The following is a 25,403-nucleotide window of genomic DNA, read 5'->3' as shown; positions in this document are numbered from 1 at the left end:
ATTTGCTACTTTATCCACTAAACATGCACACACTATTATTCTGTGAAATCTTTGAAGAAAGACAAAGAAAAATACTCGAGATAGACATTTCTGAGTTCTGGAGAGGTAATGGCAAACTTAGCTCATCATGCCCTTAACATACACTACAGATGTGAGACTCAGGGTCAAATCGTTGAACCATTCCACACCTCAGTATTCTTACCTGTAAATCCTCCGGAGTCTTCATAGGGTGTTTTGTGAGGATTAAATGATATTAACCAAGACAACATATGTATAGTGGTTTGGGTAATGCCTGCAATTTCTTAAGAACAAATTGCAAAATGGTAACTATTGATACTCTTGTGAGAAAACACCATTGGCAGTTTCATAAGACCAAGGGCCCTTTCACTGCTTTATTTCTAGCCCTTCACATGGCTCTGTGTGTGGTATTTGTGTTTAATAAATATTTGTTGACTGACTGATTCTATGAGAAGAGGTCGAAGAATTTTTCTCTAGCAGAAAAATCTACTTGTTAAACCTGGAGGATTACATATCTTCAGTTTTCTCAGGCAGTAGGACAATGGGGGTAAATTAAACAGAATTTGTTCAATGTGATCTTCGGATCTAATACCATGAGCTTTTGTACGATGAACTGTCTTAGCATAGTAGTTACAGCTTTGGCTCTGAAGGCAAACAGGCTGGAATTGAAATTTATTTGTGACAGTTTCTTAGTTTTGTGATTTGGAGCTAAATATTAAAACTTCTTAAGCATTACTTTTATTTATTGGTAAAATATCTGTGAAAAGATAATCTGTCTTAGATGAGTGCAGAAAGATGAAATTACGTCAGATTTTTAAGGCCTTTTGCAAAGTGCCTTATCTGTATAAAGTTCTTGATAAATCTGGTCTACCACTTGGACTAACAGGCATTATTATAACCATTATATTCTTGTCCCTCAAATGACTGAGGCAGAATCATACCGTGATCATTCTATTTGAAAAGAAGATAGAGATAATGTTTTGGGGAGGTTTGTATATTTACAATAGAAGTTTTAAAAACTATATCTATTTTAGGCCCATGTATTTATGTATTTATCAACTTAAATAAAAGAATTAGCAAACTTTCAGTAGATTTTATGTAAACACTTACAAGTCTGCAAATATTACCTGCTTCGGACTTCAAATGAGACGGATAGTCACGACATACTACTACATTAAAGAGTCTGGATGATTCTTTTTGTTTATCCCAGTGCTATTAACTTTTTGAAGGGAAAATTTGTATTTTGGAGGAGAAAATGGAAACTGTTCAAAACAAAATTTTAATGCAATTATAGGTGAGGTTAACTAAGCAAGTTGTGGTTTACCAAACTCTTGTAGTAGAGATTTGTGATGAAAGAGTTCACAAAGCCTGAGTAAATCTTGAATGAACCTGAACATTTTCTTCATTTTTGCCATTAGTTATAACATTAGCTTATAAATTTTGATGTTCTGTAAGTTTGCAAGCTTGAGATGCTGAGGAAATATATTCCTATAATTAGAAGCACTGAAAGAGAAAACAAGGAATTGGTATGACCCAGTGGTAGGTAATGTAAGTCAGTGGCCTCACTGGGAGAGTGAGACCTTCTATAAGAAGAATTTAGCTTTAATGGAGCAACAGGGTGGATATGGAGATGGAGAAGGAGAAATTTACCTGGGGCAAATCTCTCCTATTCTGTATTCCTGAAAGTGAGTATCAGTGATTTTCTGCCTGTGAAGGATGGAAGGTTAGTCAGGTATGGAAACAGAGTTTAATTTCCTGGATTGCTTCCTTGTATTTCTTAGGGGAAGAAAGGGTTTGTGGTAGTTTGCAATCTCTAGTTCAAGTGTAGAAGAAGTGTAAACCTGAAGGATCTTGTTAGAATCAAGTTACAGGACAAAAAGGGGATTTCAGGTTTTGTGAAATGTTAACCAGCCATTTGAGAAATGATAGTGGGGTAGGAGTGGGTAGTTACTAAATACTCATTTATCTGCCCTTTGTTGAAAGTACTCGAAAGTACTCTGTCAGTTTAATAAGGATGGAAAGTTTTTGCTTATCCGAACTCCTATCCATTTGGGTAAAGATGTCAGGCACAGGGAAGTCTAGCTGGGACATCTTACACATTCACATAAGGTGCTCTCCTCTAGCCCAGTCTGAACATCACACCCGTGCAACACCAGCAAGTTTCCCTGCCCATGGAGCTTTGGCAAGCACTGGAGGATGTTCGATATGTAAAATGATATCCAATCTTCTGTTCTGGTCTTCTAAAACTCTTCCCTATATAGTATACACTTGAATGGCAGAATATTATAACGAAAGTACTTTCTTTAAAATATGAAATCTCATCCCAGATCCATTCCTAACCGTCTCCGAGCACCATTTCCTTCCTCACTGACTGTGGGTATAGGTGAGTAAAGAGCTCTACCCTGCTTCTCACGCCTGGCGGGAATAATTAGAAGAAGCAAAGAAAATAACACTTGTGGCTGCATTATAAGAAAAAAAAAAAAAAGCCAGTTCTATTCTATATCACTGTACTTGCTTTTTCCATACCATTTTCCTGGCATCATTGAATTACATGAAAGAAAATGAAGGATCCGTTCTGGGCCAGCATTTCAAATACAGCATGTGCAGTGGTTTTGCTTAAATATTCTGAAGTCTGGCTCTACCCACCCCTTTTCTACCATACCTAGGTAGGTATACTTGGTATTGAAATATATAAGCACTGAAAATCAATAACCATGTCCTTCAGGAGGATGACAAATAAAATGTAGGATCAAAGTATCTTGAAATCCTAGCCAAGATAATCATGTATCTTAGCAGGGAGGCAGGGCCACTAGGAGTTTGAAGGAACTAGGTATACTAGTGAGATCATGTGTGTCTTTTGAGCTACTTCCTTATTGTTACTTGTGACTCGGAATAAAAGTGTGGACTCTGATGTCAGTTTACCTAGGCTCCAGTCCTATCTTTATGCTTACCTGTGTGAATGTAAGCCTGTTAAATACTAACCCAAGTTTCAGCTGCCCATCTGGAAGCTAAAGCCAATGATGGTGTCCCCATCATAGGGAGATGAGGACTAGATAACATTTTCCATGTAAAGTCCTTGTACAATTCCCGCCATATAATAACAGTTTACAATTATGTAATGCTTACCAATTTTATTTTTAATATCAAGATCCTCGACATAGACTGTCTGTCCTTTATAAAGATGTTTATGGCTAGAGGTGTTTATCTTCTCTGAGATCAATACATCCAGGAAATGACTGCTAACAAAGAGAAAGGTAACCCAGGCAGCTGTTATAAAAAACCATGGAATGATCACTTTAACCCACCACATGGCTTACCTATGGTATCCATATATTTTGTCAATTTAGCATGAAGGAGTCAGAAGTAAGAAGCCAGAGAGAACCTGAATCTGGGAGAAAAACCCGTATATTCAGGCTCAGTAATCTTACTCAACAAATCCAAAGATGGACTTGAATTATAGAAGCACAAAAGGAAACACTTGCCAGTCCAGTCCTTCACATTTCCTTAAGGATCCTCTTCAGAAACAGCTCTCTTCCAATATGTATTTCTTGTCTCCAGTATTTATACATATAGCTTTCATGGCTGGGTTTCAGTCTTAGAAAACTGCACTATAAATAAGTAATTAAAAATTATATCTCCCTGTATTTTTATTCTGGTAAGAAAAAAGAGGCCAAAATTAATATAAATATAGTTTTTAATGTGTGAATTTTGCATTTATTATTCAAAGGAAGTAAAGCTAGGGGGGACCACAGAACCTTCTCAAATTTCTTTTATTACAATGTGGGTAGATAATCTATAAAAAACAAAATAGATATTATTCGTTGCAGAAACCCAGAAAGCTCTTGCATTTTGTGAATCCCAAAGCCCCTTTTCAATATTGTTGGATACGCGACATATGTAGACTTAAGTTTCTGTGTAAAGACACATGATGAAACAGCATTTCTAGTCACTTGAGGACCTTCATGGTCCCCCTGTACTGGCTGCCTTGTTACTTGTTAAGCCATGTACTTTAGGGTCATAGAGGTACATCGCAGCTGTACCTCTATGGTACATCGCAGGATATGGGTGTACCAAATAATTAGCATTCCACTCATTATAAGTGTCCACCTTCACTTCCTCCTAACTTTCCTCCCTCCCCTCCTCTCCCCTCTCCTGCCTCTCTTTTCCTTTCCATTCCTTTTTTTCCCTTTCCTTTCCTGTCCTGTCCTTTCCTTTCCTTTCTTTTCCTTTCTCTCTTTCTCTTTCCTTTGTCCTTTTTTTCTCTCTATACAACAGCTCTTTTCTATAGTGAAGTACTTTCAGAAATAGTGTTTTAGGTTTTAGGAGCTCTATTTAAAAGGAAACAGTGCTCTTTTGTTGGTGGTGGGAACATGAGTCCAATGTTTCTCAGGCCAATGCTGCATCTCCTTAACTAAAAAAAAAAATGCTTTTCATATGATGACTCATTTATCACAGAGTCATTTGCATAGAAAAAAGAAAAAAAAAGAATAACTGGATGATGAAGTGGGGAGCAGGGTTGCATTAAATTATTTTCAGCACGTAAGTATTTTATGTTGGAGAAAGAAAAGTAATTTTATTTTTTATCCTTCTTCTGATAAAGTAAAGCACTCTGCTATTAACAATAGACCTGTCTTTATGTGTTTAGCTTCAAACATAGGTAAAATATTTCTGTTAGCCTTCCATGGAGATCATTTGAGGTTCCAGCTTTTCTGATCATTCTCTTCATTACTTCTTTGAAACACTTCATCATTAGTAAACCCTTATTTAACTTTATATGAGATCTTCTGATTTCTTATTTTCCCATCCTTGAATTTTTCAAAAGTTAAAGTTGTTTTACTGATTTTCACTTAAAATGCTGCATGTTCATTATAAAAATTATTAAATACAGAAAAAATAAATAAAAAGAAAACAAAAGGCAACATTCTGTCATCTATAGATACCTTCTGTTAGTGTTTTGGTAAAGACTCTTTCAGATTTCTTTCCTTTCATTTCTCTCTGTCTTTGCGTCCTTTATCTCTCTCTCTCTGTCCATCCATCCATCCATCCATCCATCCATTCATCCTTCTCTCTGTAACTTGCTATACTGATCAGTAATATATCATGAACATCCTTTCATGCAATACATATTTAGCAGCACCATGATTTTTAAATGGCTGCATAATAAATCATTAAAAGCCTTCCTTTAGGGCCCGAGGTTATTTTAAAATTTTTGCCATTACTGTATATGTTATGTGTTGGTAACATTTGCACTGATTCTAAAGTTCTGAAATGAGCTAGTGATTGTATAAACCAATGGAGACTATGAAGATAATCGATGACTGTATAATAGGAAAACTTCCTATTGCACCTGGAATTATAAAAGTCTTGTGTGTTATTTTGTCCCCTGAGAAATATGTTCATACATTTGTGTTATTTGTTTAAGAGGGATACACCTTTTTAAAAAATAAAGCTTATAGATGATAACTGCAAACATCAGGTAGTTTGCAGGAAGTAGCTTTGGCAGGGGTGGGAGAGCTAACAATGAATAAAAACTTCTGGAAAGAGCATTAAGTTGAAACCTGTGGTCTAGAAGAACCTCTGGAAGTCATTCCAGCTGAGTATAGAAGTCCGGTCTTAGAATATCATCATTCATTTCATGCCTTCTTAGCTGAAAGACAGTTTTTTTTTAAGCTGAAGATCCACCTCATTCATTCATTCAACAAAATTGTGTTGATTATCTTCTTGGGCCAAGCATGGAGATGGACACTAGCAATACAGAGATAGAAAATGCTTGTTCTATCCTCTGGGTTATCATGGGCTACTATGTGGGGAAAGTGGATAGCTGAATGTTAGGAAACTGTAGATGGCATCATTTAGAAAGTCTGCTGGCTTCACACTCAAGGTGTGTCCTAGTCCGGGAACACTTTAGGACTCATTACCTATAACTCTTTTTGTCTAAGTCCCTAAACACATCTTGGAAGCCTATATTTTTTAGGGTAGGTTGAAAGTCTCTCCTTCATGTGCTGATTGGAAGGTGGAGTGGAAAACCAGAGTGCTCACTAGGGCTAGTTCTGAGAGTAAAGAATAAGGTCCTAACCAAATTCTTGACATCTTTCTTGAGTCTCTCCATTCCTTTCCATTCTGGCAGGTGCATATGTGTAACATCATTACAGTAGGAAAGAGTTACCTGACTTACCAAGCTGCAGAGTCATGTTCAGCAATTTGATTGCATATTATGATGACTTCAGGATTTGGTTAGAAGATTTTTTATATGATTTTTAGGAAACTATAGTATATGCCCACTCTTATTGACATATACAAAGACCAAGAAATGAAATTTTACTGTCTGATAGTTTTGTCCAAGCTTCTCAAACTTCAATGTGCATTAAAAATCACCTAGACATCTTGTTGAAAAGTATCTATTAGGTCTAGGGCAGTGCCTGAAATTCTGCATTCCAGAATGCCCCCAGGTAATGCCAACTTTGCTGGTTAATGGGTGGCATGTGAATAGCAAGGACTTAAGATGTCTTCATGCCAATGAGAATTCACCTTCTGTACCTTCATCTGTTTGTTTGCAGCTGTAGTGATGGTCCTAAACAGCATGAGTGTCAGCTGGAGTGCCCGGATTCAGATTTTCCTAACCTTTTGCAAGCTCACAGCAATTCTGATAATTATAGTCCCTGGAGTTATGCAGCTAATTAAAGGTACGGACTGGAAAGTAAATGCTTTTTAAAACACGTATCTGCTTTTGATCTTTCCTAGCACTAACTTTCACTTGTACTAGCAGAATCTCTTAATTAGTCTCTGTTTGTGGAACTTAGACTCTATACTGTCATCTAATTGATTTGAAAGACTGCCGCATTGGGGGTGCATTGGTATTTACAGCTGAATGGCAACAAGAGAATTAAGACTGGGCCAAGCAACAAAATAAGGCATCAGTGAATTCTCTCCAAATAAATGCTTTGGAGTGAAAACTCCAAGTGGAAAAACAAATCTGCCATTAGTTTTAATGACAGATAACCATATCCCCTTGTATTTACTTTAAAATCATTCACTAATAGTAATAAAGACTAAAGAAAAAAGGATAACTGGAAAATAAGATGGCCAAAAATTCTTTTACTCTATAGATATTGTAACTTTTACCTTGAGAATAGTCTTGAATGAAGGAGAGGCAGATACGGGAGTAACATTCCTAAAAATCAAATATCTGACCAAAAAAAACCTTGTAAAAACTTAATTTTTATTGTTACATTATTTTTATTTCTTTTCTTTTTTTTCATTTTATTTTATTTTCAGTGTTCCAAAATTCATTGTTTATGCACCAGACCCAGTGCTCCATGTAATACATGCCCTCCTTAATACCCACCACCAGGCTCACCCAATCTCCCATTCCCCTCCCCTCCAAAACCCTCGGTTTGTTTCTTAGAGTCCACAGTCTCTCATGGTTTGTCTCCCAGTCTGATTTCCCCCAACTCAGTTCTCCTCCCCATCTCCTAATATCCTCTGTGTTATTCCTTATGCTCCTCAAGTAAGTGAAACCATATGATAATTAACTCTCTCTGCTAGACTTATTTTACTCAGCATAATCTCTTCCATTCCCATCTATGCTGATACAAAAGTTGGGTATTCATCCTTTCTGATGGAGGCATAATACTCCGTTGTATATATGGACCATATCTTCTTTATCCATTCGTCCATTGAAGGGCATCTTGGTTACATTATTTTTAAAGTAAAATATGCATTTCTATGGGAAATGTAATATCATCTTGGGAGAGTATTTGTAGAGTTGAAATAGGAAAAGATGAGATGGTTGAGCAGGTGATGTTATTTAGAGTTATAGGGAAGAAGGAACATGTGATTGCTTGGATTCAGTGGAAGTTGTTGGAAGAATAGGAGGTCCAGGTGAATTGTTTAGTTAACAATGGGTTTGATAGTAGGAATTAAAAAAGTGAGATGAAATTATGAAAGAGTGACATATAACTTGGGCATGTTAAGTATGTAATGTTTACATTGATATGATCTGTTCCAGGAAAGGGAATTTAGGGAGAAATTTTGTGAAGTTGCAGGAGAAGAATTACACAAGACAAAAGGAAACACCAAAATTTAGCAAAATCATGGCTGATGGTAGAGACATCAAACAATAACACTGAAAGAGCTGTCATTCTGCAGTTACGGAAAGGGAGCAGCTATGGTCCATTTACTAATGGAAGATCTTAGAACTCTCTGGGCTAAATGGTCGTATCAAATCCAGCAACTTCAGCCAACTCAGAGTAAACACAATAAAGATTTTAATGCTATGGCATACACTAAAGAGAAGACGTGAGCTTGCTCTTCTAATTCACATTGGCTGCCACAGAGCTGGCCTGCTCATTTTATCTGATCCCTTAGAAATGTAGAGAACATTATTAGTGCTTCCTTTTTACGGGCTAACTCTTTAGTCTTTTCTTCCATTTTTGTAAGGCATTTTTTCCATTTTTAGAAAATACAGAGATCCTGACTCATTGACCCTACTTAAGTTCTAGTTTAGGTTCCAAAAGATGATATAATATCCTTTAAAGCTAAGATTTTTTTTTTTTGTCTAATGTAAGACTGTAGTCATTTTTTACCACCTATTTATATATGAATGTGAGATGAGGTGAGGTTCAAATGTTATTTTATTGCAAATTCCTTAAGAGCAAAGATTATAATGTATCTTTTGGATCTTTTTCAACACTAAAAATAGAATGATCCTTTAATTAATACTTACGATACTTATCAGTGTTTAATGTGAACAGGCTTCCTTTTATAGCCCACCTAACAGGGAACGGCTGTAAGAATATTACTACATTTAAAGTAAATTTTAATATTTTGGAGAATATTCTTAGCAATCATATTTACTCTATTAATACAAAATGTTGATTTTTCTTTCTGTCTAACTCAATCACAAATTACTCACATTAATTTGTAACTCTAGGAAGAGAAAAACTTTACTAGTACAGAGAGTACATTTATTTCCACTCTAATCAGATCCTGAAAACAGTTGTATGTTCTGCATTTACTTATGAGGATTTGTTAAACTTTCCTTTGAATATTATTACTCTCATATTTTTGAGACCCCTATTATTCATCCAAAATATTCCTGAAGTCTAGAAAAGCCTCTCTTTTGTAATACTCTCAAAATGACATTTTTTTAGGATTTATGCTTTAGGACCTGATCTTTAATAAAGTTTGGTTTTTCTTATTGCTTATTCAGTACTCTACTCTTAGAATATTATCTCTTTAGGCCAAGGAGACCATATATCATGATAAAAGAATATTCAACAGATGTTTTTATCTGAGCTCCAGTATTTGTATTTCCCCTGTATGAGGATACAGAGATGTTTTAGTAAAATAGGCATTTTTTAATTCACTGTGTCATTTTTCTTAAATGAACTATACTTTGGAATTGGATACTTTGAGGCAAAGTTATTTATTGTACAACTCAACCTTCTCCATTTTTGGTCCCAAAGCTCATACATATTGTATTAATATAAATTGCTGTCTGTACAACCCAGGCAACAACTGAGGTTTCAGTGAAGAGAGAGCATCATAATCAGATACGTTATCTACCTTCCAACCCTTTTTTCCCCCCCAGATAAACAATGGATTTTATTTTATATAAGTGTATCTCAAATATTACAAGGGACACAGTTAAACTAAAAAAAAATGATTTCTACAGAAAAATAACATAGTGATAAATATTCTGAATCTTTCATATACTCACCCCTCTTTTATTTACTTGAGTGAAGACCAATTTTGAAGCAAAGTCACATTTCCCATTTGGGTGATCTCATTTGCTATTTTCTTCGAGAAAGAGACTTTTTATGCTGATCTTTGAATATTGTCTAAGTCTGAATTTTTTTAATCATCCAAAGGATATATAAGAAAAGGCCCAGTATGATTCACAAAATAGGGAAAAATGTTATGAATTAAAGCATTCAATCTACATGTTGATGTAAAATTTGCTAAGATCTATCTGTTTCAAAATTCAGCATAATTTCTTTTCAGTGTTTCTAGAAGGAAACCATGACATTCTCTAAGAGTCAGTGGACTTTTAAAGGGCCAGTCAGTAAATATTTTCAACTTTGCTTGCCATACAGTTTCTGTCACAACTACCCAACTCTGCCATTTCAGAGTGAAATCAGCCATAGACTGATAATATCAATCCTAAAACACAACTAAGTGGGCCTGGCTGTGTGCCAATGAAACTTATTTTTCAAAAGAAGCTTTGGAAGGCAGATTTGGTCCACAGGGTTTTGTACCACTAGACGTACTTAATAGACTATAGGGGAAAACAGAAAACAGAATGAAAGTTAAATGATATGAGAAGGTGGTTCTTGGGTTTTTTGCTTCCTTCTCATTGAGAGTAGACCTGTTGATATTTCTTTCCAAGTGTAGATGCCAAAGACAGTCTGCCCCAAGATGGGCCACTTTGATATGAACATTATTTTGAGTTAAAAGCAATCAAAACCTAGCAGATTCAGGAAAAGCTCTTTACCTCCCCCTCAACTACCTGCTTATACTAGGAAGAGAGCTAATAGCAGAGATTCCTCTTTACTTAAGAGACTCATCTTACATAGTAGGGCAACTTTTGTTTTCCCAAACTCTCCTTCTACCTTCCCGCTAATGTTCTTTCTCCTCTTTATACCCTCAGAACACTACCCCACTTCTTAGTTCATGTAACTATCATATTGCTTCCCTGTCTTTGGAATTTCCATCTCTCTGGGGGTTCCCCTTATGTACAGTATTAAATTTGATTTTCTCCAGTTAATCTGTCTTATGTTAGTTTGATTCTTAGTCTGGCTAGAAGGATCATGGAGGGCAGAGAAAATTCTTTTTTCACAACACAAGCATTATATTACCTTTAGTTAAAAGAATTCTATCATACTCCTATCAACTATAGCTTACAGAGTATTCTTTAGTCTCCTTTCATGCTCAAACTCTGTAAGAGTAGAGGCACGCTCAGACAGGAACCATTTTGCTCTTTGCTATAATTTGATTAAAAGAGAAATATGAAATAGCATTAATGGTGAGCAATATGCTTTGGGGACTCCTCCTCTAGAATGGACAGTTTTAATAGATGCATCTGACAATGATCAGGGAATGAGAAATATGAATCTGAAACTGTATAGTTCATCACCAATCCTTATATTTCTTTCTCCATGTTTATGGTTAAAATATGAATAATAAACAATTCTTTGAAAAGTCCTAAAATCTTTCTGTTCTCATTGCAGGGCAAACACATCACTTTAAAGATGCCTTCTCAGGAAGAGACGCGAGTATTATGGGGTTGCCACTGGCTTTTTATTATGGGATGTATGCATATGCTGGCTGGTAAGTTGATATCTCTAGATCTGGTGGTTTGCATGTTTCATTGATTCCTTCATTTACTTTGGTTAAGTGCCAGGCAAGGTGCTTGATGACTGTGAATAGTCACAATCCAGCACAATCTGCCTTTCTTGAAGTGGGAAGGATGGTGCTGCTTCCTCCCCCTGGCCTAAAGTTACTGTGCGTATGGCTTAATGTAAGCATAACTGAGTTTTTCAGTCAAGTTGACCATTAAATTTAGCCTGATATAAAAAACAAACACATCTAGGTCTTAATGTTGCCAAAAAATCTGTTATGGACACTAACTCAGGAAACAAATGGGGAGCCCTGGTGCACATTGCCAGGGCCAATTGCTCCATCTTGGGGAATCCTGAGGGGACTGGGCAAATCAGAAGCTCCTAGCTGCGCTTGCCAATATCGTTGCTCAACAAACTCTGATGAACCTGTTGCTAGAGAAACCAACAACTCAAGCAATGAGGGTTTGGAAAAGAGAAAGAGAGAAATTTATTTCAGATGCTGGCACCTGGGGGGTAGAGCAGGCTCAAGCCTTAACAGCTGACCTCTCTGCCTATAAGATGGACACCTAGAGTTTTACAGGGAGAGGTTCGGGGTTAGGGGGTAAGTGTGAGAGCAGACAGGGTACACATAATCATGGGTGGGGTGGGAATGTGTTCAGCCTATGATCATGGGTAGGGAAGGAGTCGTGTGGGTTTGTGGTCTTCTAGCATTCTGTTACTATCAGGACTTTTCTGGTCCAGTGGTTAGAATGTTCTGGTCATTGCAAAATGTCTTTGTGCCTCAAGAAAGTACAAGAAATAAGCAAAATAAGTTTCAGTTAGAGCATGAGTTAAATGGTTTTATTTCCGGTTTTAACTGTTAGGGTCTACAACTGAGCAAGGGAACTCATTGACATTAAGAACCGAAACAAATCACTTATAAGTCTGTATCAGTGAAGATATAATAGTGCCATGAGAAATTAAAGATTAATTTTTTGTTTGTCAAAAGGCCTTTCAGTTGAAGCTACAAGGGTATTTGTGAATAGTGATTAATTGATTTTTCTCTACTTTCCTATGAGAATGAAATAATTCAGATATAGAAATAAGTGAGATGTTCCCAGGAGGTAAAATGATACTCTAAAAGCAGGGTAGGAAGAACTAAGATAGTGAAATCAGGTATACTAGATAATGTTACATTAAAGGTTCTTACAAATTCTTTAAAATTTCCTCAACATTTGAAAAACAAAATACGCAGCAAAGATGATTAAAATCACTATACCCTGGGTTCATTTCCTTTGTGCATGTTCAACTGTGATAGTCATTCTAGTTGATGCATTAGAACTTTGTATTTATGATTTATTTTATTCAGGAATTTGAATAACAATAATCATGGAGAAGAGTGATTTTTTTTTTTACTAATTAAATTTTATTGACTTAAGAGTCAGTGGGAATGACTGTTACAAGAAAGCCCACAAGGTAGAAGAGTGTTGCTTAAACATCAAAATCATTGTAGTAAAATTATATTTCACTCTTTTGGAGTAATTAGTCGCCAAATCTCTTTTTAAAAATGATTTATAGAGCTAATACTTGTAGAGCTTTAGCTGTGAAAATGTTCTATGAACATAAAAATAGTACCAAAACCACAATAACTCAAAAATTATACAAATGCATTTAATATAAAATCTATTTACTTCTGTTTCTTTAATTTTTTGATTCGTACCTTCCAGCTAGTGCATGGAATATAAATATATGCTTCAAAATAAATAGGGTATTTACCCTATTAATCTCACTGAATTGTGAAAATATAGCATTAGAGGAAAATTAAGAGGGTATAGGATTTTAAAACTTTAACCTAGCTTTTGAAACAAAGTACGTTTGAAAGGTGTTAGAAGATTGTAGCTCTAAATGATATAGTGTAAAATATTTGTATATTCAAGAAATATTCTTACAGCCATTGTGGGTAAGTATTAATCTTGAATCACACAGTACATTTGAAGTCTTTTTATTTTTGTCCAAAGCACAATGTGGTGCTGGGCAGGGAAGAACAGAGTTGTGATCACAGGGTTAGTAGCAGAATCAACTATTCTATGGCTATTCAGCCTGGATCAAAGCTCTGGTGCCCTGGGGCAGCAGCCAAGCTACTGGGAGGGTAACCCAGAGACCAGAGTGAAGTGGGGAGGTGGTAAAAGCTTTCCGCTAGAGCCAAGTGTTGGGAGCCCAGCAATATTCAATCAGGAATGTGGAATGTGCAGATAGTCACAAGGGAGATCTGATTAATTCTATTGAATGAAGTTTCTTTAGCCTGTGAGTGTCGTGCGTCTGTTCCCACGGAATCTTAAAATATTCTTCTATCCAGCTCACTCTCCTGCTCCCAGCACCAGATATTCAGGTCAGCAGCTTCACGTTGAGAAAACCTTCTCTACTTCTGTCAGCTTTGGAGGGCTGAGAGAGTTTTCCATTTTTCTCACTCTTTTCACTTTGAATTATTTTATTATCTTAATATTCCATTTTATTGATGCTGAACCTAAAGTGCTACTCGTGTTAAAATAATTTAAAAAATAATTTAGGTGATATAGGCAGACTTTATTTAACAATTCATGAAGTGGGCAGTCTCTACTTTAAAGAATCTCCAAAACCACAGAATGGGGTGGAAGACAGGAAGCTTTTATAGGCTAGGCTTTTATAGAATTCTTTCAAAGAATAAGGGACAGGAAGAGAAAAATAGAAAATGAATAAGAAACAAGGAAATAAGTATAGATCCCAGAGTTGGCGTTTGGGGACTAAGTGGCCCCGTTTTGGGCCTAGAAATGTATTTCAGCACTCTCTTTACAGGGAACGCGGGTGTTACGTGAACTTTTGTTTATACTTTTACCCATGTGATCTTTCTCTCCACTCCCTATTTTAAAGAAGAGAAAACTGTTGATTTCTCATCGTTTCCTCATCCCTCTCTAAGGGAGGTTCAATTACAGTGCTGGTAATGAAGGCTGGGATTTTAAATGAAATGTTACCTGATACAAGTGCCTCCTGCAGAGACAGAAAAGTAACTGCTTTTCTCTATCCGGGGAGGTTATGCTACCCAGATGCTGCTTTGTGGATAGGTAGAAATAATCTGATTGTTAATCTACGGCCATCAGTTTTAGAAAAAAGGAAGCCATGTCTAGAAGAAATAGTCTGTGGGTTCAGAGTTTCCGAGGAAAAACTAATGTCTGCTTGTAAATGGAGCAAGATGGAGACGAAAGGAGTTCACAGAGAGGGTTATTCATTCCCTCCCCAAATGTGATCCTGCCTGTCTGACCTCTCTCTGTCTTTCACAGTATAATGACAAGACTAGATGGTGGAATTATAAATGGGGCACCGTAAATGAGTCTTCACTCCCGGTGCTGCTGCCCTGACAACGTTTGATGCAAATAAAACGTGTGGGGGGCATTGCAAATAAGTCAGACAGAAGCAGCTACTGTCATCAGAACTTAACCACCTAGGGTGTAAGTAAAAGCAGGGAGACCTTTGTTTTCCAGGAGGCCTTGCACTGTTAGCAATTCAACTTCTACATGGTGAATTCAGGAAAAAGACCCTGCCAACACTTGGGTCTGAATAGAGCAGGCTTTTGGCTATGAGGAGTGCAGAACCTTTTTAGAATGATGAAAACTCCTTCACAGAAACATGATTAGGGGGAAAGAAATCATTAACCCAGCCAGGTCACAGAGTTGGGTCAGAGCAACTTTAATATTATTGCCAATGTCTGCATTCAGAGAGATAGGTCTGCTAGTCTTTCTCGTGGCCCAAGGGAACTCAACCAATTTCAGTCCCATATCCTGATCCAAAGCTAAATATTGCTTCGTGGGGTTTTTTAAAACTGTGTAATAGAAAGTTTTTCAGTGTCTTTTTTCCTCCCTTTTAAATCCTATCCTCGGTAGATTTAGTCTTTCTAAAGCACCTGCTGGGATTATTTTGTACCATTGTGTCAAATCTAATCTAAAGAATAAGCTTCTTTTTAAAAATAATTCACATAGTTGGGTACTGGAATGCATTGCCAGCTTTGTGGTACTTTTTATACACCATTATGGAAAAGCTGAAACAATAGATCTTGTGAACGTTCTCTAGAGGCCTTGAGGAGATGTAAAGCAAGGAGAATGCTATGGACTCATTGCTGGAGACTAGGAAAGCATAAAGGTGTATTTCCCACAGGATGTGAATGTTTGGACCAAAATAAGAAGCTTTCTCCTTCACACCCCCACCCTGCCCCAAGCCCTTTCCTTTTCTCTATTCTCTGGAGCTATGGCAAGTATTTGAAATTGTGTTCCTTTTTTCACAAATATTTCCTTTCTTGCTATAAACATTGTTGGAAAACACCAGTTTTTAAAACAACTATTAAGAAGGAACTGGATTATTTTTGACATGAGAAGCCTGGAAACATTTCTGTGTGTGCACGTGTTTATTTTATGTTTTTTTTTTCTTTCTTTTTTTGCCTACATGTCCTTCCTGTACTTCCCATTGCTTAAGCCTTATAACAAACACATGAAATCCCTCAGAGTGCATATCCCAGACATAAGTATTGATTGTTGCTTGCCTTCCTGGTATAACTATAGCCTCTATCTTTAGAAAACTTACTTTCTAGTCATTAAAAAATACCCTTGATTGCTAACTTGTTAGATCACCTTACTCCTCCTGTTCTGTCAGCTATTCAAATATTTCTATTTAAGACATAGTCCTTAAAATATTAGATGCCTTAACCTTGTTAAAAGATAAACTGAAGCCTATTAAAATGTTTAAGAGTTTATTTGAGCAAAAGTTGATTTGAATCAGGCAGCATTTCATCTCGCAGATAGAAAGGAGCTCTGAGGAACTGTACAAAATGAAAGTTTTATAGGCAGGAGGGAGCAGGAACAAAGAAGTTTGTGTAGGCAAGAAAGCAGGTTGGTTTTTGCAAGGTTATTTTCATGTAAGCAATGGTGGGGATCTGTCAGGCAGATTACCTAACTAGTACCAATCAAGTGATTCTGATTGGTTTAAAATTCCTTTACTGGGAGAGCAGAAACTGGAATTGTCTTGGTTTGGTGCTGCAGGGCTAAGCATAAGCACTCCATTTTGGACTTATTGTCTAGTTTTTGACAACCATGAACGTCAACTTCCTAGTTGTGAATTTAGATGGGTTTTTATAAAAAATGAGATAAAACAGATTTTCTATTTCTTATTTTAAATCACGAGATACTTTAAATATATTTAAGTCTGTTGGGCTAATATTCTAGCCATTTGGTTTTAGGTAGAAGAAAATTCATACTTACAGACCCAAGCTTCTGTGTACATATATAATGGCTGTTTTACCTTCTGCAGAATGGTAAGAGAACAGAAGAATGTTTTTGAAAATATGACTCTTTTTCTTTTGTGGAAATGGCCTAAACCTATCAAATGAAGAGGTAGAAATGTGTTTGTCTTTATATGTTTAGCTTTCCCAGTATGAGCCCTTGGTTTTCCCATCTTCATAATTCAGTCATCTATGAATGCTTATTTGAGGATGGAATCTGCCTCAACTGTACATCTTGGAACCTTGAAAAAGAACTATATGTTGGCTAACTGAAAATAATAATAATAACAATAAAGAACTCTAAAGGCTTCAGAGAATCTCCAGCCATCCCTTTTGATTGGAAAAATAAGGGTGAAAGGTGGTAGACATTTTCTGGGTGGGACAAGTAGAGTCACAAAGTGAAAGAAAGGAATCTGAATTTCTCTAGGGTCATAACTTTAGGGTAATAGTTGTAATCTTATGAAACTTGAAAGTGAAATATTGTATGTCTAGAATACCTTTTGTCATATAAGGGGCCCATAAGAGTCTTCAGAACTTGGCAGAAGTGTCCAAAACTTTTTGTTCTTTACTTATCCACTAATAATGTAACGACTAACAATGTGTCAAAAAACAGCTTCATAATCTTGTGACTTGAGGTTATTTGGATGAGCATATACCAGAAAACAGTGCATGGAAAGGAAAAAGTGCACCTTGAGAATCTAATATCTTTGATACCATTGTTGGTTCCTACTTGCCTTTTGTGCTTATATAACACCAACTCCCTAAAACTGAGAAATGCTATTGTGTTGTAATACTTCTCTTGCCCTACAAGCTTCGACTGACTTGCCAACACCACTAAAACCTGGATTCCTGGAAGCCAAAGGCCATTTGGTACTTAAATTCTGTTCCTACTGCTTCTGCCACACTTTGCACTGCAAAATATTGTACATTGTTGCTCCTACCCCTGTGCTCATGCAGTGTACTGAGTCTCGACAGTCCTTACACCACTTCACCAGGGCTAGATTTTAGGCATCTTTGGAGATTCTACTAGGGTGATGCCTTCTCTAGAAAACCTTCCCAACTTGCCAGTCTGGGTTAGGCCTTGTCCCTGGCTCCTATTGTGCCCTGTGCTGGTCCAGCACTGACACCTGTGCTGTGTCCCACTATTCTATAGGCTATTCTATAAACTGTGAGCTCCTTGAGGAGAAATACTGTGGATACCCAGCTTTGTCTTCCACTGAAACATAATAATCTCCTATATTGCTGGGAGTGCAAAAATGGGAAAAAAAAATAGCTTTGTAGTAAACATACATCTACCCCGTAACCCAGTGAATGTATTCTGTGTATATGTTGAAGAGAAATGATTACATGGTCCCCCCAAAACATGTACAGGCATATTTATGGTATCTATTTATAATAGCTCTAAGTTGGAAGTAATCCAAAACTATCAACAGTAGAATGGATGGTGTAATAAAATGTGCAATGTCAATAAAAATAATGAATTATTGCTACATAAAACAGCGTGGATAAGACTCCCAAAGAAAAGTCCAGAAAAAAAGCCAGACACACACAAGTAATTATTGTGTAGTAGTAATACAAGCAAATGTTTAGTCTACTTTTTTTTTTTTTAAGATTGTATTTATTTATTCAACAGAGAGAGAGAGAGCACAAGTAGGCAGAGAGGCAGGCAGAGAGAGGGGGAGAAGCAGACTAAGCAGGGAGCCTGATGGGGGACTTGATCTCAGGACCCTGGGATCATGACTTGAGCTGAAGGCAGACACTTAACTGACTGAGCCACCCAGGTGCCCCAATATTAGTCTGTTGTGATGAAAGAAGTAAAACTAATTAAAAGTGATAAAAGTCAAAATAATGGTTGCCTTGACAACAGAATGGTATTGGCTAGAAAGGGCCATAAGGGAAACTTCCAGGGTTCTAGGAATGTTTCATCTCTTGATCTTTTTGTTGGTTCTATAAGTGTATAAATATGTGAAGATTCATCAAGTTGTAGATTTGTGCACTTTACTGTTCATGTAATACCTCTATAAAAATGCTAAAAAATAAAAAACAACTCCATACATATGGTTTAATAGAAAAATGATTTGTGGGAGCTTTGATTGTTAGATATTTTTATCTTATAATAAGTATTGGTTTTTAAATGTTTAATAATTCTGAATTGGAAGGTTCATATTTAAAATTTGACACTTTGGGTTATAATTGTAAAATATATTGATGATTTATAATTCATTTATATCTTTTTAGGTTTTATCTCAATTTTGTTACTGAAGAAGTGGAAAATCCTGAAAAGTAAGTGACCATATTTACTCTGAAATATTTATGAGGAATAAAATATAAGTTTAGACAGTTGAAAAAACAGAGCTAAAGAATGTCCTCAGTGTGGGCTATTTAACTTTATCCTTTTCCTCCTCATCATCATCATTTTCTTAGGTAGATAAATTTTATTTGACTGCATTATAAATGAGATATAAAAAACTTTATTGTATATTCCACATTAAAAACTAAATTATCTGATAACCTGAAAGTATAAAATAATAAAGTTATATTTTAGGTAATCCATCTGATAAAAACTTGCATACAACTTAACATGGACTTTCAGTTGCCCACAAATGTTCCATGAAACGTGAAGTCTAAAAATTATTTTTAATAATTCATGTGAATTTTTTCATAACTGTTCAATTAAAGAGAATAATGCAATTAATGAATAGCTGGTTATTTGAAAGCTGCAAAGTAAGTGCAGAATACTGTAAGAACTTGTAAATTTTGTAGCTGGATGATTGTTTTGACTTTTTGTTTGTAGGTAATCCTTTTGATGATGAGGTAATTTAATGATTATTTATATATTGCTCCTAAATTGAATTATTTTTTAACTCAGAACTTAGATAAGTGAATTTTGTGATTTGTATAAAAACATTTGACTCTATACAGGAAAGCAACATAATCTATGGGCAGAAGAGGGAAATTTTTAAGAAGTGCCGCATAAGATATGGACTGAATTATAAAGTAATTTAACTCATCTGGCATTCATTAAACATCTACCATGTTTCAACCATTGTGCTAGGATCTTCTTACCTTACCTAAGACTTGTGTTTATGATTTCATGGTCTAGTCAGTTAGTCGAATGTGAAAAAAAATGAAAGTAACATCATATGATGCCATAATAGATTTTTAACTTCGTTTGACAGAGTAAAGGGGTAAATATTTAACTCTGTCTAAGGAGATGTGCTTATTATGTAGAGTATCAAATGATGAACAGGTGTTTTTTGGTTAGAATAGAGTGAGGAAGGGTGAGGGTGAGAGAGAAAGAAAGAAAAAGGGAGAAAGACATTCAAGAAATAAAACAAGTACAAAGGTGAGTCAGTGTGAAATTGCTTAAGTATCAGAGAATAAATTCAAGTGTTCACAGTTCACATTAAGGTAGACAAAGAAATTTTGGCACTAAGTATATCAGGAGGGAGATGGTAAGCCGGTTAGACCAGGCCACATACAGGGTTGTCAGAATTTTGAACTTGCAAACCAGCAATTGAGGTTAAAATGATGTTTCATACTATCTGATTCAACTGTTATGCAAATCAATATGTAATTTAAACATGTGAAAAAGTTATTTTATTGAGAAACATGAGAAATTTATGACAGTACTTTCATATTTATAACTGAGATTGTAGTAGAGAACACACATTTACCAGGAACTAGTTTCTTTTAGCATTACTTTGAAATAATAAGCCAATTGATGATTCTAAATCTATTAATTATGGAGATAAGTAGGTTGTCCCATTTTTACTGTTTTTGAGAATAGTGGTAACACAGAGAACATACTACTCATACTAGATTTTATATATGTATATGTAAAATGTGCATTGAGTTTTCATTTTATAAAAGAGATTACTATGGTTTATGTCTTTTAAGTCTAAAGATTCTTTAAAGAGCCCAGTTACTAAAATCTAGTATCAGAGAATATTTCTTGGGGGAAAAAATGGCAAGTTGTAGATTTGGGGATGGGACCTATAGTGTGATATTTGCTATATGGTACATCAGTGGCATAGATATAGTTCAGATTTTCTTGTAATGATATTTAACAGTTGTTTTTTTTTTTTAAGGATTTTATTTATTTATTTGACAAACAGAGATCACAAGCAGGCAGAGAGGCAGGCAGAGAGAGAAGGGGAAGCAGGCTCCCCGCTGAGCAGAGAGCCCCATGCAGGCCTCCATCCCAGGACCCTGGGATCATGACCTGAGTGGAAGGCAGAGGTTTTAACCCACTGAGCCACCCAGGCACCCCGATATTTAACAGTTTAAGTCCAGTTTTTACTTGCTGTACATATAATAGTATTGTATATATTAAACATATTTTAAAATTATTTATGCCATGATTACCTTGATCTGAATTTCTGATGCATTCTACTGGAAATGTATGCCATTCAAGAATTTCTCTCTCTCTCTTTTTTTTCTTAATTTAAGGGTCTTAGTTTCACATATTGATGATGTCTCTGATTGAATATGTACAACTACTAGAGAAGAGTTTCTTATTGATTCAGTGTTTTGTCATTGTTGTTGCAAAGAAGTTTCCTCATCTCAAAAAAGTGAGAATAATTACAGCACTTACCTCATTGGGTTATGGTAATGAGTTAATGTGTACAAAGTACCTAGATTAGTGACAGTACTTTTTAACCTCTACATAATTGGTGGTTGTTACTGTAATTATATTATGATTTTAAGAACAACATGAAGTATTACTCATATAAGAGTATTTCCTTGGGGGGCACCTGGGTGGCTCAGTGGGTTAAAGCCTCTGCCTTCGGCTCAGGTCATGAGCTCAGGGTCCTGTGATTGAGCCCCGCATTGGGCTCTCTGCTCAGCAGGGATCCTGCTTCCCCTTCTCTCTGTCTGCCTCTCTGCCTGCTTATGATCTCTGTCTGTAAAATGAATAAATAAAATCTTTAAAAAAAAGAGTATTTCCTTGGTTACAATATCCTAAGCAATTCTCATTTTTCAGTATTTTTGAAGGAAATATGAAAAATTATTTCATACCATATTGAAGCCTACCCCATACACTTTCAGGACTGAAATTGAATATGCATTTTATGATCTCTTGTGTACAGATTTTGTTTAATTTTTTTATATTTAGGGAAAAAATACATTTTTAAAGGAATAAATAAGATATGAGTGTCATAATAATTTAAAAGTCACTATCAAAGCTGATTTAGACTGATTATCAGTGGTTATGCCAGATGAAATATTTTCATTTTCTGAAAATCATGATTCTGCAAATGTCATGAAATATTTCTGGAACACTTTTAATTTGATTATTTTAAGGTCTTAAACTAAGGATAGATTAAGTAAGAATCTACGGAATTTTAGGTCAAGATAATTAGTAATTGCTAAGACTTATGCAGAAAAAAGAAACCTCTGGTACTTTTTGTTCTGCTATCCTAGGTTCTTGAGTATTCAGTTTTTGCCCAAAAGATTCTGTGTAAAACTTAGCTAATATGTTTATTTTCTTAAAATAAGAACGTGAGAAATACACAAAATCTCCTTAATGGGAAGCAAAGATTAAATTTGTACTGTGTACTTATCAACCAAAGAAATTCAGGGTTTTAAGCAATTTATTCAGTGTCTTAATTTTAAAAGTAACATTTCTCTATAACGTTGACAATCAGTCCAGGTCTTTAAAAACTAAATCTTATTTTTTAGACACAATGAAAAATTTGGAAAATATTTATGGTTGAACATAGAGAACAGATGGTAAAATTACGTGAACCTTGTCCAGATGTGTAATTTGTATTATTTTGTATGTAGATACAGCTCCAAAATATCTTTAGTTACAAGGGAGAATAATTATAATTCCATCTCCTTTGTGATATGCCAAGATAAATGTGTTTTCCAATCAGTCACGAATGCATGTGTCCAGGTGTGCTGCAACGTGTAACTTTCTGGCAGCTGGTGAAATGTATCATCCCTGAACATACAACACCTTTTACTCTCCTCCTCCAACTAGGCAATACAATATTGCTAAAATTGTGACCTAATAGGAAAAGTGATCATTAATTTATATCACTGAATAGAACAATGTGATTTTAAATATAAAGAATGTAGAATAAGTTTCCATGATCGCAATTGACTACCCTTTACATATAATTTAATTTCAGTGGAAATCTTTCAGATTACCTAACGCCACTCCATGGAGTAATTCCAGAACCGCTATTACAAGCATGACTTATAGAACAGTTCCCTAAGTGTTAGAACAAGTGAGAGATAAACTGGGAGATTAATAGAATCAAAATAACTAGCTCATGACTTCTTTCTTGTATTATGTCTCACTTTCTCTTTAAAGCTTGTAAAGCACTAATCTTAAAAATAGGGGCAAAATTCCTACTAAATGTTTACATTTATAAGGCTATAAATATTCCCAGTGCCTTTTTATAATGTTTTCTTCTCTAAGAGTAGTTTTGGGTCAATGGAAGTAACAATTCTTTAAGAGGCATTTAACATATTTATGTAAAATGACAGTAATTATCATGGAAATTTTTGTAACAATTTGTAATTATCTATAACATGGTGGCTGACTCCATAAGAGTAAAAATAGTATTTTGAGGAGCAAGTATGTTCAAAGCTTGGACCAGGAAGGTGATAGGATCCCAAAGAATATCTGAATTTTGAAATTTCCCCCATCAAATGAAATGCCCAGTAGTAGTAAGGATAGCTAGTGTGTACCTCTGTTTTTAAAGAGTAAAGTGTTTTTCTTTGTAAATATAATGAGGTTTGCCTTATGATATTACTTGCATGGCGACTGTGCAATCTATCATTGTTCCCAAAGTTACACAGTGCAAAGAACATATCATTGAGATGTATAATGTTTGTAATCCTGCTCTTTGATTGATCAATCATGTCTTGTGTTGATGAAAGCCAAGAAATGAATTGCTTTACTTTGACCTTGGGCGTCTGAGATTAGTCGGTTTGTCTATTAGACTTCTGCCATTGTTCTTCTCACTTCATTTATTCCCTCTGTCTTCAAGAGTTGGAAACAGTCGACTTGGTGGAAGTCAGTAAAGCTTGATATCATCAGTCATTTTTAAAGAACAGGCTATCAACATGGACTGAATAATCAACTTTAATAGAGGTTTTAAATAATCAGAGTGTCATGTTTAATTAATACTTTGCCTGCTTCCAATTTATATTAATTGATGCCTGAAAGTCATCACACCTTGTACCAATGATAACTTAGAAGAAGAGAAACTTGGCTTGGGGAAGATGTCCAAAGACCTATATTTAGGGCAGTGTGATTAATCAGACTGGATCATAAAGGGTCCATAATCATGTTATTTGCATTCAATTCAGATATAGCCATTTTAAATTCTTAGTATATGTGTTTCTATCCTTATTGATTTGTATTAAGTCAGTGTAAAGGCATTTCTTAATAACAGTATACTGTTTTATAAGGCCTATTGTTTATAGGACATGTAAAACTGTTAAACTGATTAAAGACACAGCAAAATAAACCAATCTAAAAATCTTACCCAAATGCACTATAGCTAGGTTGCAGGACAGAACATTAAAGGCTGATTTGAGGTCTTTTTTTTTTTTTTTTTTTTTGCATTTTGTCATTTTAGGGATTCAGTTTTCTATGAGAGACAAATCTTCATCTTTATATACATTGTAGCTTTCTACCTTAACAGTTGCTAGAAAATAGCATATAATGTTTTGACTATATATGTGTAGATTACAGAAGTATTATATGTTGTGATTTTTTAAAATTACAAAACAATGTAATCTGCATTCTTAGAATATTTCTAAAGTTTATTTTACAAATACTCAAGTGATATATGTTCTTAAGGAATGTAAACTAATTTTCACAGAAAATTAGCTCACTGCAAATAAATGCATATAGAAAAATCTGAATTATTAAACAGAATTAATTTGTAAAAGTATTTGCTGAATGTATTTCTTAAAAGTGATGTCTCCTAATTGAGTTAATTTATAAACATTTTTAAGTATGAGCAGGGGGAAGTGGGAGAAGCACGGTTCCCGCTGAGCAGAAAGCCCGATGTGGGACTTGATCCTAGGGTTCTGAGATCATGACCCAATCTGAAAGCAGATACCCAACCAAATGAGCCACCCAGGTACTCCTAAATTGAATTTATACTCAAGTTACAAAGATTTCTTTGGCAAAATGAGGTATCTCTTTATTAATAACAATAAGGAACTTTTAGAATTATCTTAATATGTGACAATGGTTCTCTTCAATTATTGAAATAATTGATGTCTAAATTAAAATAATTATATTTTGTGCATTTCTTCTGGAAATATGTTTTAAAATTTGGCATATCCATTTTTAAGCATGTTTCAAAATACATATATAATTACAGTGGTTGAGCCGCTGATGTCACAGAGAGGAGATGGTTCTATGTTCAGAGAACAAGGTCACTAAGTTACTCTTCCTGCCTTTGCTTAGTCTAAAAATTTGTCAGTGATGGAACATGTGGTTGATGAAACCTAGGATCAAAATTCTTGCATTTCTTAGCTTCACATATGCATAAAAAGTACATTTGGCTAAAAAATAGTTTGTTCATATAAAGCTGAAGTGTCAAATAAGTGGTGCAGAAATTATAGGATTATATTATAATATTTTATCAAGCAGTAATTAAGGAAAACAGATATTAGTCCTTCAAGTGCTTTGTGGAAGCTTTTAGTTGTTTAGGTTTTGTTTTTTGTTGTTGTTTTCTTTTGGTTTTTAAGGATAATCCCATTATGTGGCAAAAATTTGAAGGTCA

General features: G+C 35.3%; 1 protein-coding gene across 1 annotated transcript in view; it reads left to right on the top strand.

Moving 5' to 3' along the window:
- The window catches only part of SLC7A11 (solute carrier family 7 member 11), a 66,587-nt gene that overhangs the window by 9,360 nt on the left and 31,824 nt on the right, over positions 1-25,403 (top strand). Inside the window, exons 4-6 of the mRNA XM_032333426.1 lie at positions 6,576-6,701; positions 11,250-11,349; positions 18,880-18,924. Coding sequence (XP_032189317.1) covers positions 6,576-6,701; positions 11,250-11,349; positions 18,880-18,924 — 271 coding nt within the window. The remainder of the gene's footprint in view (positions 1-6,575; positions 6,702-11,249; positions 11,350-18,879; positions 18,925-25,403) is intronic.

Source organism: Mustela erminea, chromosome 2 (assembly GCF_009829155.1).
Source record: "Mustela erminea isolate mMusErm1 chromosome 2, mMusErm1.Pri, whole genome shotgun sequence".
Lineage (NCBI taxonomy): Eukaryota > Metazoa > Chordata > Mammalia > Carnivora > Mustelidae > Mustela > Mustela erminea.
This window is presented reverse-complemented; position numbering and strand designations above follow the sequence as displayed.